The 14,983-nt window shown below is 39.6% G+C and overlaps 2 protein-coding genes across 4 annotated transcripts in view; one reads left to right on the plus strand and one right to left on the minus strand.

Annotated features, from left to right (window-relative positions):
* Nucleotides 1-14,983, minus strand: part of runx2a (RUNX family transcription factor 2a) — a 43,333-nt gene that overhangs the window by 19,208 nt on the left and 9,142 nt on the right. For both annotated transcript variants that reach the window (XM_017476549.3, XM_017476550.3), the window contains exons 3-4: nt 3,942-4,213; nt 2,499-2,655 (exon numbers count right to left, since the gene is read on the minus strand). In XM_017476549.3, coding sequence (XP_017332038.1) covers nt 2,499-2,655; nt 3,942-4,213 — 429 coding nt within the window. The remainder of the gene's footprint in view (nt 1-2,498; nt 2,656-3,941; nt 4,214-14,983) is intronic.
* Nucleotides 4,207-14,983, plus strand: part of supt3h (SPT3 homolog, SAGA and STAGA complex component) — a 91,798-nt gene continuing 81,021 nt past the window's right edge. The window contains exons 1-2 of one of the 2 annotated variants that reach the window (XM_017476552.2): nt 4,207-4,673; nt 10,125-10,228. In XM_017476552.2, the coding sequence (XP_017332041.1) occupies nt 10,125-10,228 (104 nt within the window). In that variant the 5' untranslated portion in view covers nt 4,207-4,673. Of the gene's footprint in view, nt 4,674-6,347; nt 6,568-10,124; nt 10,229-14,983 lie in introns of those variants that run through there. The other variant, XM_017476551.3, reaches the window with a different exon arrangement.

Here is a 14,983-nt window from a genome sequence, read left to right on the forward strand (position 1 = left end):
AGTGTTTAAGAGGACTTCAACCATCCACTGAACCTTCACTTTACTGCATCTTAAGTTACAATTCTCATGCAATTACAAACCATATCTCTATAAGAACTGGACAGAAAAAAGAATAAATGGTCTTTTACATCTGACTTGCTGTGAGCTGTGTGGATGTTGTCACGTAACAGAAATATTAATAGATGTCACTCTGTGAGCAAAACACAGGAAGCTTGAAGTGGCTTCAAAAGTAACAAACTCAGCAACAAGAGTAATCTGCAAAGTATGCTGTGAAGTCAGGCATGACACATTCTCTGAGCTGCAATCTGCTGCTGAGACAGGAAGAGGTGGGCGGAAAACGAGTGACTCAGTGAAGTGGCCAGCTCCACTCGGCTTTGCATGTGTATCAGGATGCGTGGCTGGCTCAAAGCTTTGTTGATTGGGCTTGTGTGTGTGTGTTTTTTTTGTTAATTTCTCTCAATCTGCAAATCTATTTCATGAAACCAAGGAATTTCTTTTTTCGCAAACACAAGCTTACAATGGACCATGTGTATAAAATATATATCAACCTCTCATTGTTGCCTTGTCAAAACATGTGGAGCCTATGATCATAAAAAATAAAAATACCATTCTAGAGGCACTCCCCAAGCATTGTATATAAGCTCTGACCTTGACTACTTCACTGAGGCTATTACTGTAAATCATGTCTCTTACCGTGTGTACTGGTACTATATTCGTTCTCTTTCTTTCTCCCTCAGGAATCTGTCCTTAAGCCCCCAAAATGCAAGTTTGCGTCCAACAATCAAACCCAACCCAGCCCTTCCCAGTAACCAGATCCCGAAGCCACACCGCAGGCTAGCGCTGTGCCCAGCCACCAGATCAACGCCCGCCTCTCCCCTGGATCCAACAACTCCACACCACCAACTAAAAATACCCCCAATACCACCCTCTCCTGATGCTCAGGTTTCTGAGTTCACAATAGTGAACTCAGACTTTCATGTACTGACAGTATTAACATAAAAATAGCAAAACCTTCTCAATCCTGTTTGCTAATTATGAGCCCTGATTGATTTACTAGCAGACTGTTGGCTACTTAAATCATCTCATGAACTGCTGGCTCAAACTAGAACCCAGCTTATGAAAGGTGGAAGGTGTTTTTGTTTTCAGCCTTGTTGATTTTGGTTGCTCATATCTAATTCTCATCTGTTGCATGCAGGATTGTTTCCCTTATTTAATTTCCTTACGCATTGCTACCTTCCCCTGTGACTTCCGCCTGCAGATCTCGTATCAGTGATAGGAGAAACCCAAGCCTGGTGAGGTGTAGGTTTCAGTGCGGGCCAGAGCCCTCTTCTCTGTGACAGCTGCAAGGAGATAACATGCTCTCTCTGTTTCGAATATGCACACATATGCTAAGGAGTGTGTCTAGAGATGTGTGTTACATTAAGAAAAAAATAAAGCGCTTAGGCCAGCGGTTGGAAGGAAATCAGACGTCTGTCAGTGCAGTCTTAGCAAACACTGTTCACTTCAACGTGCCCATTTAAAAACAAAATGACAGATAGGTCTGTCCTGCTTCGAAACGGAATATTTATGGGCAAATAATTATACTGTCTTATTACCTTACAGTTTGGGCTTCCTGACACCTTTAATTGAACTTTTATAAACATATTTCAGTCTGTAAGGCTTTGAAATGAGGCCCTTTTAGGGCTCCTTAACTGAACATCTGAGCGCTTAACTCTAAGGGACTGTAAAGATTAAGAAGGCAAGTCTAGACGACACTCAGGGAGGCTCGCCTGCCTCCAGCATCAGACTGCTTGCTCCTCTGATCCAGCTGCCTGTACTGTCTTCTTCAAAGCCTGCTTTCTCAACAAGGGTCTTTCCAAAGGATCACAAGGCCTGGTTTTCTTTTTTTAGCAGTAATTACCCCCATATCAAAAGCAGTATTCATCTACACATGCCCAGCCTGAGTGCCCTTTAGGCCTGCATTCGTATATAACAACTGTCTGTTTGTAAATTGCATTAGCTCGGTGCAAAGTAAATAAATACATATGTCTGTAAAATATCATTATAAATAACTGTCATGAAAAATCACAAGATCGACAGGCAGAAATGTTTAAACACACCCACTGCTTTTTTGTCCTTTAGCAAGGAAGTACTCGAATTACATTCCGTGACATATAATGTAGCGATCTCTCAGTAGCATGTTTACGTGTGCTTTCAACCGATATGACTTCAGAAGACTCTAGTAATCAATCACGGACGTGAGTATTTGTGTGGTACGTATTCATGAATTCCAGTCGTGGGCTGTTTGTTAAACTGTACTGGGCATCCATGGTAAAAGTGCGGTTTAGTATCTCAATGGATAATCTACCACATGCAGAGGTTTCACTACTACGCTCTGTTTCTTGTCTTGTAAACAGGAGCTGCTACATGTGGTTTCCATGCATTAAGTGATTCACACACAAAAAAAATTATTTCTTATGGTTATGAGTGATTACTGAAAATCCAAGAAAGACACTGACCTCGCCCACTCCTCCCGACGAACCTCAGGTCGTTAAAGCGTGCCACTTGATTCTTCATGACAGCGGAGGCATTCCGCAGCTCTGCCGAGTAGTTCTCATCGTTTCCTGCCATAACTGTTACCACTGTTCCATCAGGAACATCCCCCAGTGCAACAACCTGGACCATGATGGAGAACACTGTCATTCCACCCATTCGCTTGTTTATTTTTTAAATTGTTTTATTCATATTTTGAGTATGTGATTATCATCAGGTAATCTGCAACCACACATGCTTAATGATAGAAAAATGATATACTGACTGAAAACCAGAATAAACATATCCACTAAGCTTAAATAAATAAATAAATAAATAAATAAATAAATAAAAATCTTAATAATAATAATAATAATAATAACATGCTGCAAAGGTCCATGATCTGGATATGCTCATCTAAAACATTTCATTCAAGTTTGCAAATCAGAATGAAAGAATGAAAATGAAAGATCAGCACAACTATACTAGTAATACAAGAAAATTATAAATATGCAGGAATGTTGTCAAGCCAAATATGTCAAACAAATCTTGTATAGTTTCATACTGGGATACAGTATACTTAAATATTGGATAGACCACATACAGTGAAACCACATATCACACACACACACCCACACCCACACACACACACACACACAAATCCTCATATGGTCTGAAAGTTTGAAAAACATATATAGCAACATAAGATTAAATAAACAAAAAATACAAAGTTTAATCCAGACTATATGGATCTAAAAATCCATCCTTTATAAAATGTTCAGCTTGTTTGAGTTCATTTTTCCGATTCAAATCACAAATCACACAGGAACAATGGGTTCGTTAAAACTCATAAAACTATAACAGCGCTGGCTCACACAGAGAGAAAGCTAACCAAATACTCAGAATTTAGTAGTGAATACCCAGCACAGATTGAGGCAAATCAGACCCACATGTTTTTACCCAATTTAAACAAAAATAATAAAAAGAAAACGTTGCTAACAGTTTTATTTTGCACTTGGTTTACAGCTCCAGCTGCAACAGGCATGACGGCTACTGGTTTTGCATTTGGTTTAAAATAACATCAGGATGGATGTAGGGACGCTCTGAAGGGGATCAGGGGATAAGTTTCCCACTGATCTATTTTTTACCGGGTTTATTGAACGCTAGAATGAGTTCAGTTCATGTGTAGAAAAGGTACAACTGTAGTGCGATTGTTGCTTCACTTTCCATTTACCATTTCTACCATTACTGAAAAGCACTGGAAGGAAGGCATCAGGTTTTCTACACGTTTTCTGTTAGTCGGAGCACTAAATGTGCACCACGTGTAGGGTATTTATATATGAATCGAAGTATAACAAGGTTGATTTGAACATTATGAAGGATATATTTCAGTTGGCTGGTTGAGATCCAGACCCGGGCTCGGGACTCACCTTGAAGGCGACCGGCAGGGTTTTGTTACACCTCCAGTGAGACGGCAGCACGGAGCAGAGGAAGTTGGGGCTGTCGGTGCGCACGAGCTCGGCGGGGTGGTCGGCGATGATCTCCACCATGGTGCGATTGTCGTGCGCGCGCAGTCTCGGCACCGCCGCCGCCGTGTTCGCCTCGTGCTGCGTCGCTCCCGCCGCGCTCGCATCCGCCGCTTTCCCGGGCAGAGCCTGCACTCCGTTGGACGGCGGGCTGAACCTCCTGCTGCTGCTCGGATCTATCGGAATGCGCATTACACAGAAACACACACACGCACGCACACACACAAATCAAACCGTGAGGCGGCTTCAGATCAAACTGCCAGTCTGTCTTTTTTTTTTGGTTTCTTCCGAGCCCCTCGGCGCTCGCGCTCTGGACAAGCGTTAACTGTTCTTCTAGTATGTCATAGTGGAAATGCCGCGTCCTGTCTGATTCGCACGCGCGGGTCGCTGGGAAGCAAGTGCGCGCGCCTTCGGAGGTGAAACCGAAATCGCGCGCTCCACGTGAGAGTCAGCCTCAACGCCGCGCGCACGATCGCTGTGTTGTTGTTTTCAGCTGAAAAGAGTCAGAGACATCGTTGTGTTCTTTACGAGCTCCCGCGTTTGTCCGCGGTTTGACGTTTACAGAGACAACACGAAGGTCCGAGAGAAAAGCGAGTCTCCGCGCATCCCGACTCGACAGCAGGAAAGAAGACTAAGGTCAGTCCGGTTAGAAACCCGAATGGTTAAACAGATGGCACGTCAAAAAGGAGGAAATCTCGAATAGTTCTGCTTAACAGCTTCGAGTTCAAAGATGCCGTAAAATATTCAGCTTTTCCCCCCACAAACTGGCACGGTCTCAGTTAGTTTAAAAAAAAAAAAAAAAAAAAAAAAAAGAAGAAGAAGAAGGAAAAAAAATAAAAAAATAAAAAACAAATCCGAAAGTTGTGGTTGGAGATGGAGGAGATAGGAAAAGCCACAGGATTTTGGTCTCGTTGTGCGGTTTGTCTTTGGAGGCAGGCAGTTTTGGCGAGCTCAGGTTTTGTGGTTTATATATGTGCGCACGCGGGATGATTATTATGCTGATGAGTCTCGAGCACGTGGTGTACAGGACCGGACATTTCCCCTCAATCCAAACAAACCAAATTAATGACTCACTTTAACTCACTACTGCACAAAGACTGATATTGTAGATGGTACAGTTTGTGTTCAGATCAAAACTTACACTACAGACCTTAACTCGTCAAAACTTAGACCTACAGTAAATCACAACATAAACCCAGTGTGGGGATCTAACAGTGCTGACTTAACATTCCCACTCAGTTTATTTTTACAGTGCTGCATTGACTCTTACATATGAAGTCTAGCTGGCACTGATGAACACTAATAACACTGTAATAATTCAGTTCAATGCTCTTATAGTGAATTCAATACTGCAGCTCTTAATGAACCCCTTAACGTTTTAACACTGTCGGTTCTCCGCTGTTTGTTTTAAACCATGTAAACAGGAAATGAGTCGAGCACGTAGGAATGAAATAAACAACTACAAAAGATAGAATATTAGTGTAACACTAACATTTTTACACAAATTTGAGTAGTACACAAACGGTAGCTTATAGCCTATATTATAACCATTCTAACCATAAAATGACCACTGTTCCTTATGCTAAATCAGGTTTATAGTTACACAGAACGCTTTAAAATATAGTGTGGTTAGTAGTAGTAGTAGTAGTAGTAATAATAATAATAACAATAATAATAATAACAACAAAGTATTATTATTATTATTGTTATTATTATTATTATTATTATTACTACTACTACTCCTAGTAGAATCGGTGTTGTTTTTCATCATCATAATCATCATCATCATCATCATCATCATCATTATTATTATTATTGGTAGTAGTAGTAGTGGTGGTATTGGTGTTGTTTTTCATCATCATATTCATCATCATCATCATCATCATCATTATTATTATTATTATTATTATTATTACAATTAGTGGTGGTAGTAGTAGTAGTAGTATTGGCGTTGTTTTTCATTATTATTATTATTATTATTATTATTGTTATTATTATTATTATTATTATTATTATTATTATTACACAAACGCCTATAACTTGTGCTCTATATTGTTTTATTTTCTAGCTATATCATGATGAATTGTTTGACACCTAAAGAACACATTTTTTGTTTAAAAAACAAAACTACTCCAAATGATATCCCCTTAAATCACCTCTATTATGTGTTATTATTATTATTTTTTAGTCATTAGGTATATTTAATCACTGTGTCCCTGTTAAGCGTGTATACATTTGTGTCCAGTAGTTTGAGGACTAACAGTCTGATCTGTGGGTGGCGCTGTTGAATCTGCTTTTTGATTTCGTCTTTTCCTGTGCGACTCCACACAGTGTTGAACTACAGCAGCACCGCCGCCTCACTACCGCGCTATAGCCGCACGCGCCACCTAACACTTCAATACCCATAGATCACCGCGAACAAGCCGGCGTGACGTTCAAACTACTCACCCGGAAAGTTGAATAGCTGTGCGATAAGAAGCGAGCGTGAGAGTAAACGCTGACGGGACTATTGTCTAATACACACAGAGAGGTAATGGGAAGACGTTGTGAAGTGTGCGGAAACATTTGGGTTGCTCGCTGTGAACTCCTCATGCATTACTAACGCGACTGTTTTAGACCTCGTGCATGTCTGTGTGCACATGAAGCTCCTAAGCGTAATGGTGCACGAGGCTTATTTACAGTATTATATACACGCCTGTTTCGCCTGTGTAGCTGTTTAGAAGCGTGCACGTTCCCACGCATGCTGGTGTTTTGAGCCCTTGACACTTTAGAGACTAGCTGAGCTTACAGTATGCTTTGAACTTTTAGTACTTGGCATCAGGAACAAAGTGAATTACTGGAGAAGAATAAGAAGCAAACTGCCTTTTAACTTTCTCGTTATACATTTGTGATTGTTTCACACTAGTTCCATCTGCAGGCTAGACAGAACAACAACAACAACAAAAGAAGGAGAAGAAAAAATAAAAGGCCATGACAGTCTGGTGTTTGTTTGAAGCCCCTGAGAAATCCTCAGCTCTGCTGTTCAGTAAGAGATGCTAGAGTTAAGTTAATGCCTGTTAAGGCGGGTGGGTTGTGTGGTTTTGAGATAATTGTGGATATAAAAGCTGTAGTTGAGTGGTGGCTGATAGCTTACTTTTCCACATGCCTATTGTTTGTTAAAACTGTGTGTGTGTGTGTGTGTGTGTGTGTGTGGCAGGCAGGCAGGCAGCAGATGAGGCGCCACACTTCACTGTGGAAGGGAGGGGGGAAGCTCAGACTGAGTGCGATTTTACTACGCTCGCTCGTTTAACCAGAGCCTTATCCCACCGCATTCTCATTTGAATAGACCTCCAAGAGTCTTTGCTCCGCACTTTCGGATGGAGGGAAATAGATTTTGCATGATTTCACTTTCTTATGCAAACACGGCGAGGTGGAGGCCGTGGCACAGGGATGTGTGGGGTGCTGGGTCGAGGATGTGGGCGCGAAATAAAACTTTGAACAGCATTAAATCACTTCTTTTTTTTTTTTGCCTCTTCATTATATGCTCCAGAACGACACGGTCTTAAATGAGTTCTCCCGATTCAGCAGTTCCCAAATTTCTTATTCCACCCCCTAATATTTTATGATGTCGGGACTGTAAATTTTGGGATGGCTAAATTGAGATGATCGTAGTGTAACCGTTTTTTATTGAGTTTTATTTATTTTTAACTTGATATTTTTCTTACCTTTTTTTAGACAGATTTAATTGATTGTTAAAAAAGTAAGTCTGTCAGTCTGACCTTTAACGGTTTTGTTCCCTATGAACTATAAGGGTTTTTCTTAATATCAGAGCACGAGAATGAAGTGTGTTAATAAACATTATAACTGCTTAATTAAATTGATGTAATGTGGAAAATTATGTACGTAGTCAGATGATATGATATTGGTCTAGTTACCAGTGTTGCCATTTTTTTCTTCCTATTCTTATTTAGATGAGTTTATACAACATGATAGCTTTTTGCTCAGTCATACTAAACACTGCCTTAACTTCTAAACGGTAGATTGCGTGCCCAAGATGAAATCAGTAAATTAACTAGGCGTCTGTTGAAAAAGAAATTTGGAAGCGCAGCTATATAAAGGTCTAGTTAATTATAGAGAGGGAAATGCAATAAATAGCGTAGGCTCCCCTGTTCTCGTTCAAGGCGAGGCACTCTTTCAGACCTTTGCATGTTGAAGTAATCTCGATTCATTTGCCACATCTGAATTCATTTTGCTGAGTATGGTGACCATCTGCCTTCACAAGTCAAAGCAAAAGGCTCCAGCTTTCATCCAACAGAGGGGGCGAAAACAGAAGGATTTGAGATTTTGTGCTCGGATGTATTTATTGGGGAAGTTAGTGCTGTCTGTGCTTCTGCTCTCAGGACACCTTGAAACGCTTCGCTTTCCCTGAGCGTAAACTAGCAGTTTTATGTTCGGCCTTATTGTGTGTTTCCTGCTTTGATGTACGGAGGGGGTGAACAGAATTTATCTTAACAATAGAGCAAGCAATTATTTTTTTTTTTGTCCTCAGGCTTTGTTCTGATCTGTTCAGGGAAAAAAAGGCAATCCACCTGTGTGATTTGCTAGTCTGATGACTTGGCTGGCAAAAGGAAGGTTGTGGTTTTGAATTCAGTCAAGCCAGCAGCTGTGCATCAGGTGATTTTGTTCAAATAAATCTGGTGGGCCGTCAAAACTCACCTGGCCGTGCCTCCCAATGTAAATGTAAATATTTTCCACACTCAACAATGGAACATTTAAATTTTACAAGGTCCATTTCCAGGTAAATATCAGCATCCTGTTAATTTGTTTTATTAAGCAGGGGGTGATATTTGACGAGGCCTAACTGCAGAATGTGTGGATAGCTGTGTGATGAATGTTATTTGCTGTGCAGCACATGATATGTTCACGCTTCCTTAATTTCTTTTTTGTTTTTTAATTATTCAGTAATGATCTTTTTCATGAGTACAGTCTTTGAACGGAATAGTAAATCATTTATTAGAGGTGTACAATGTAGATGAGCCTTTACATGGCATTAAACCCAGAGCTGCACCAGTGACTGATATAAGACTCTTAGTTATTTGATAATATGTGATTAATTAACCTAATGCAGTGATTTTGCTAATTTAGTCTTATGTAAGTTTGGAAAATGTTGGATTTAGGGACTGATGTGGGACACATCATTAACTTTTATGCCAACTTGGCTAATATAACAGTACGATATTGTTTCTGATAAATTCGCAACTTTCTTATGGCATTAAGTAGTCTCGGCTACTTCTTCAGCGTTTACTAAATCCAACGATATGACATTAATTCTCTCATATTTCTTGTTTCAGAAAGTTTTTTATTTTATTGTTATTGCTGCTATTTTCATATTGTGGCCTTAGATTGCTAGTCTGTGATCCAATGTAAACCTCAACAAAAGATTAACTAACAATAAATATTGTGGTTTTTTTTTTTTGTTTAGTTTTTTGGTGAAATAATATTTTTTCCCCCCATATCGACCAGTCCCTCCTACAGTCCAGCAGTTACAACAGAAGTGCTGACTTTGATTTAGTCATTTTGGTATCTGTGGGTACTTGATTTTTGGTCATTTTAATACATATCGACACTGGAAAATGTTATTGGCGTGTCATTAAGCAGAACCAGACGTTCAAGACTTAGCACTGTCTTATTAGTTTTAAAAATGTGTTTTATAACAGACAGCAGCACAAACATTTCAAGTTCCCTGACTCAGTGCTTAATTTGCAGAAAAAGGGGCCCAATTTCATACTTCTAAGCGTTCGTGTAATTAGCTTCTTCGATGAGTACTAGAACACTTTAATTACATATGAACGGCTTTAAATGACTAATATATATTTCAAATTAGCCCTGCTGATCTGTTCTCACTGTGACACTTTGGTGTTCTTTCCATTATAAAACTTTTAAAACTGTCTTTTGTAATGGTCCAGGTTCCGTCTCATGTGGTGTGTTTTTTTCCCCTCCTTTCTGATCATCAGGAAACGTTTTCTTTGTGAAGTGGGTTTATAATTGCCTCAGGCTTTGATGGCGCATACGGTCAAATGAGCCCTGCGTTTTGTGTGTGTGTAACAGATGAGCAACAGTGCTGCGAGCCCCATGGCAGCCAGCAGCACCTCACTGGCAGCGAGAGGATCCGGAAAACCCATCAGCTTCATCCCAGAGCTGCAGAGCATGATGTGAGTAGATCAGACTTTTACCCATCTACCCGTTTCACACTCACGGTTCACCCTGGTGCTGAGGAACTTCTCATTTTACAGCCCCTAAATATCACAACAGAGCTGGCCTGCTCGGCGCAATATAAACATATCAGTTGGCTTCCTCTTTTCAAACACGCATACACGCATTACGCATCCTTTCATGCGCTCTTTCTGATGTATATTCTACTCTCACTCGTTATCGTGATGATTGAGAGTTCAAACGCAACCAGTTATTTCGGATATGCGGGTATGTCAGATGTGAGAAATCCTCACACTGTTCACCAAACCTCAGTGTCTCGGATGCGTCCAACTTTCTGCACCATCGAGAAGCCAATTAGCCTCAGACACTATGTTCATCACTACTGTAATAAAGAATATGCATACAAAGCTCAGATTCAGTGAAGGGAATACGAATAGGCCTTGACTTGCTGTTCATCATATTGAAATATTGATGTTTTGCAAATACCACTTCATGTTAACTGATTTATATGTCACTTTAGCGAATGGGAGTTGATGAATTGCTCCATTAAGTCTGTGTGCAGGAATTCAAGTTGAACTTGAAGTCATATGAGGCCAGTCTTCAATTATACCAATTATACAAGAGACTCAAAAACTGAATTTCTGCTGCAATTCAGACCATTTTTTTCCCAACAGAGCGATTGTGGTTGGTGAAGCCACAGTGAAATTTATCCATGCCGTATTGCCAGTGAGCCTCACCTGGGGAGACCTTTATTGTTCTCGGAAATGGCAGATAAACAGAAACAATACACTTGAAGCAGAACATCTCATACGTATTTTAAATCATTTTCCCACAATGTATTTTCTTTCCTTTTTGGAAAATACACCCTGATTTGCTTGTGTAGTCAGTGCTGAGGCTTGTTCTAACAAGAACGCCAGTCGGTGTTCGTTTATTTTCTGTTTCAACATTTAAAAAAAAAAGAAAGAAAAGAAAATCATCATCGATTTTTCTTGTAACTTTAGTTTCATGGTAACGTCCTTATGCACCAAGATCTTTATCAATTAGTTGCAGTTAGTAATGCATGTAATTGTATATCATTAGGCTTGTAAACCAGATTCCTCTATATTCCACTCAAAGCTTATGGTTAAAAAAATTTTCATGACAAATAAAAGTGATAATTTCAGTTTAAGCATTCACTTCTAAGACCTTATGCATTACTGCTCGATAGTATGTCTACAGCATGTGCTCGTGAAATCACACCACATACTGCTCGAACCTATTTTTTAACCCCTCCCCCACCCCAAGCTCTCAGTTCTTAAGATCTCATTTTGCATTCCGAAATTTCTCAAGACAATTAAAGTTGATTTAATACAGCAAATATAATTATTGTGTCTCAAACACTTTTCTTGACATTGTATTACAATGGTATTCCTCTGGCACAGCTATCCTTCTCTTTCCTGCATTCATCATGTTTTTGTTCCACCGCGCACTAATAACTCTGCACTGGTGCGTCTTTCTGAACACCAGTCAGTCAGAGTGACGCTAGTAAACTGCGTGATTCTGACATTTATGTCTGCGTACTGTAAAACAGGCACGTTTTCGGAGCATGTGTGTGTGTTTTTTTTTTTCGTTTCTCGACAGCGTCTGGAGCGCTGAGGGAGGAAAATGTAAAGACGGTTTCCTCTGGCTCTCGTTGCCATGACTGTCTGCCGCCTCCTGCCTTCATGGAGGTCCTTAATTGAGATCACTTGTACTTATAAATGGCAGGAAGTGCTGTGGTTCATGTGAGAAGAAATGGAACTGAAACATGGCCCTTAAAAGAAAACTGAGGCTACTGTCCCAGCGATCTAACCGATTTTCCTCACCGTTTTCTCTTTTCATGATCATTCAGCATTATTTAGCTGATAAAAAGGGCAATGCTGTCCATCTCGGGCATCCATTAGGACTATCACTGGATTGACTGCACTCAATCATTTCTAGAGGAAGACACTGAAAGATAAAATGTACATGTACAGCATGGCTGCAAATCTTATGTTACACATTTGCCTGGATTATTCTGGGAATTCACTCCTGCTTGCATTCAAGTGTAATGATCTAGTGAGAGTAGGAAAAGCAGCGCCCTTAATTCTCAGTTAAGTGCTGTTGCGTGATGATCATTTGACAGTCAAAGCTAAAGGAGCCCAGTGTCGAGTTGTGTTTTCTTAGGAAGGGGGCCAATGATCACTTTTGTCACTCACGTATGAAATAACTCTGCCGTTTCGTCTCTCTATCTGTTCCCATGCATGCGTTCAAACCGAGAGGCCGCTCATGTCCGACTCTCCCATTTGTTCAAAAAAAAAAAAAAAAAAAAAAAAAAAAAAAAAAAAAAGGATTAAAAAGCTTTCCCCTCCTTCCACTCCTAATCATCCTGACATTTAATACTCTGATCTGCACTAAAAAGTGCTTTCTTTGGACCGGAAAATTCCATACTACACGCATAAGGTGCTAAGCATAACACAGACAGTTGAATATGGCCAACGTTCAGCTTTTCCTTTGTTTGTGGACTTGACTCGCCTACATCTTTTCCCTGAATTACTCGCACTGTTTAAATACATTTATTGTACACCTATAAAGTACGCAGGAGCCTGTATGATTGATGACTTTGTTAGCTTTATGTAATGGCAGATTAGTGAATTGCGGCTTCAATATAAGATGCTCGTGTGCCATTGAAAGCGATTGGCTTCAGAAGTTTGACTTATTGCTGATTTTTGTCCATTTCTAAAATGGGTGAATTCTCAATTCTAAGTAGTCAGGAGGTGTTGATTCGTTTTCTATAATAGCAGCTCAGACAATCGGTCCAGACAGCAAAGGAAATCAGGTTTCTGTTAGTGCATTCATTCTAATATATTATTGTTTCTATAGAAACAGCTTAGACAGGGACTTTTATGTGGCGATTTATGTGCAATTGTGGAAGGAGACTCCAGTGTCAGCGCTTTGTAGCAGTCAGAGGTAAAGCTGTAACGGGATGAGGGGCTTTGGGATTTCTTGGTAAAATGACAAGCTGCATGTAATTTTTTTTTGTCTTTTTGATGCCAAGAGAGACAAAAAACAGAGGCTGGTCAGGGGACGACCGTTTATAGCTGTTCTAATGTAAGTGATAACAGGAAGTTTCACTGATGCCAAAACCTTGAAATGTAACGGCATATAAAGGCATAAAAAGTCCAATGTGTCATTCTTATACGTGTCAATAAATAAACATTTGTTAGCAATTGCAAAATGTTGTGGTATAATAGGAATAAAACACCTCAGGGTGTGCAGTTATAGGAAAATAATCCACTTAGGTGTGGTAACCACTGTGTCTTTGATTATTTTCCTATAATAGCATGGCCCATTGTGTTTTATTCCTTACTTAAGCATTGTGAAAAGTGAATGTAAAGAGTATTATTTATTAAAGAAGACCATATTGATTTATGAAGATTTATAAAATGTTATCAAAGTGACAAAAAAAAAAAAAACCCAGAATAATAATTTTTAAGATCGATTTTTTTTTTTTTTAAACCTTATATTGTACCTGGTCTAAATGTAGACAACATTTTTTTCCCATACCAGTTTTTGGAGGGAAAAAAGGGAATTTGTTCCAGCGGTCATTTGTCCTTTAGCCAATAAAGACCGACAGCGTATCATTACCTCTGCCCCAGTCTAAGTGCCTCTCTGAGAAAGCTTAATATAAGCTCAGTAGCTCATCAGTGCTGTGCCAGTTGTATAAAATAGTGAAATGACATTTTTGTGGCTTCAGGTCTCTAACACTGATGGACACGTCTCTGCACATCAGCAGTTTTGTGGTATTTTTTCAAACCTGAAGTTACGACAATACCGCTAGACTAAAATACCTGAAACGATCCTTTTTTTAAGTTTATGTACAATTTTGCAGCAGGCAAACTTGGTACAAATATTTATTTTGCTATATTTATTTGTGGCATGGTGTTAATACTATGGTATTTGTACACCCTGCCCAAACCCACAACAGCATATTTGTGGGCTTGAGGTTGTCTAGCATTTCTTTCTGTGTTCTGTTGCTCGTTCATATCTGAAATGCTTCTAGCTGAAAAAAGCTACTAGGACGTTTAGATAAACACTGTGGTAACTGAACTATACAGTAGAAGTAGGTGCTGAAATGTTAGTATGGCCCTCTTTGCTTTATCCCTTTAGTTAAAGTGATTCTACCGTTTTAAAATTTTTATACGTTATATACAAAAAAAGAGCCTTTTTCATAGTGATGCTTGCTTATCAGTTATTATTATAGCTGTCACTTTACAATGACATTTTCTCATTTCTAAAATGAACACCTACGTGCTTATTAATAAAGGTTAAGAGTGAAATTTAAAGTTTAGATTATACGTCTTTTACTGCGTTGAAGTGGAAAGCCAAGGTTCCTGAACTGTTTTCTAGTTCCTTGTGTATTTTCTCTCCGTATTTGTGTTTTTTGTTGTTGTTGTTGTTTGTTTTGTTTTTTTTTCTGTTAAATGAAGTACAAAAGTGTTTGTGCTTTTGCATATCTGTGACTAGTTGCTATGGGTAGAACTCAGCTGTTACTACACCCAAAGGCTGTTTAGAAGGCCTGTGTGTCAAATGAGGCCAGAGCCGGGCTCTTTCCTGAGCACACACAAACACACACACACACACACTTACACCTCAGTGGGACATACTGTAACCACTGATGCCACACACACACATATACACATATACCTATGAACTGTGAAATAGTCGGTCTGCACCATTACAGGTATAAGCCAGTG

The sequence above is a fragment of the Ictalurus punctatus genome, chromosome 9 (assembly GCF_001660625.3).
Source record: "Ictalurus punctatus breed USDA103 chromosome 9, Coco_2.0, whole genome shotgun sequence".
In the NCBI taxonomy this organism is placed as follows: domain Eukaryota; kingdom Metazoa; phylum Chordata; class Actinopteri; order Siluriformes; family Ictaluridae; genus Ictalurus; species Ictalurus punctatus.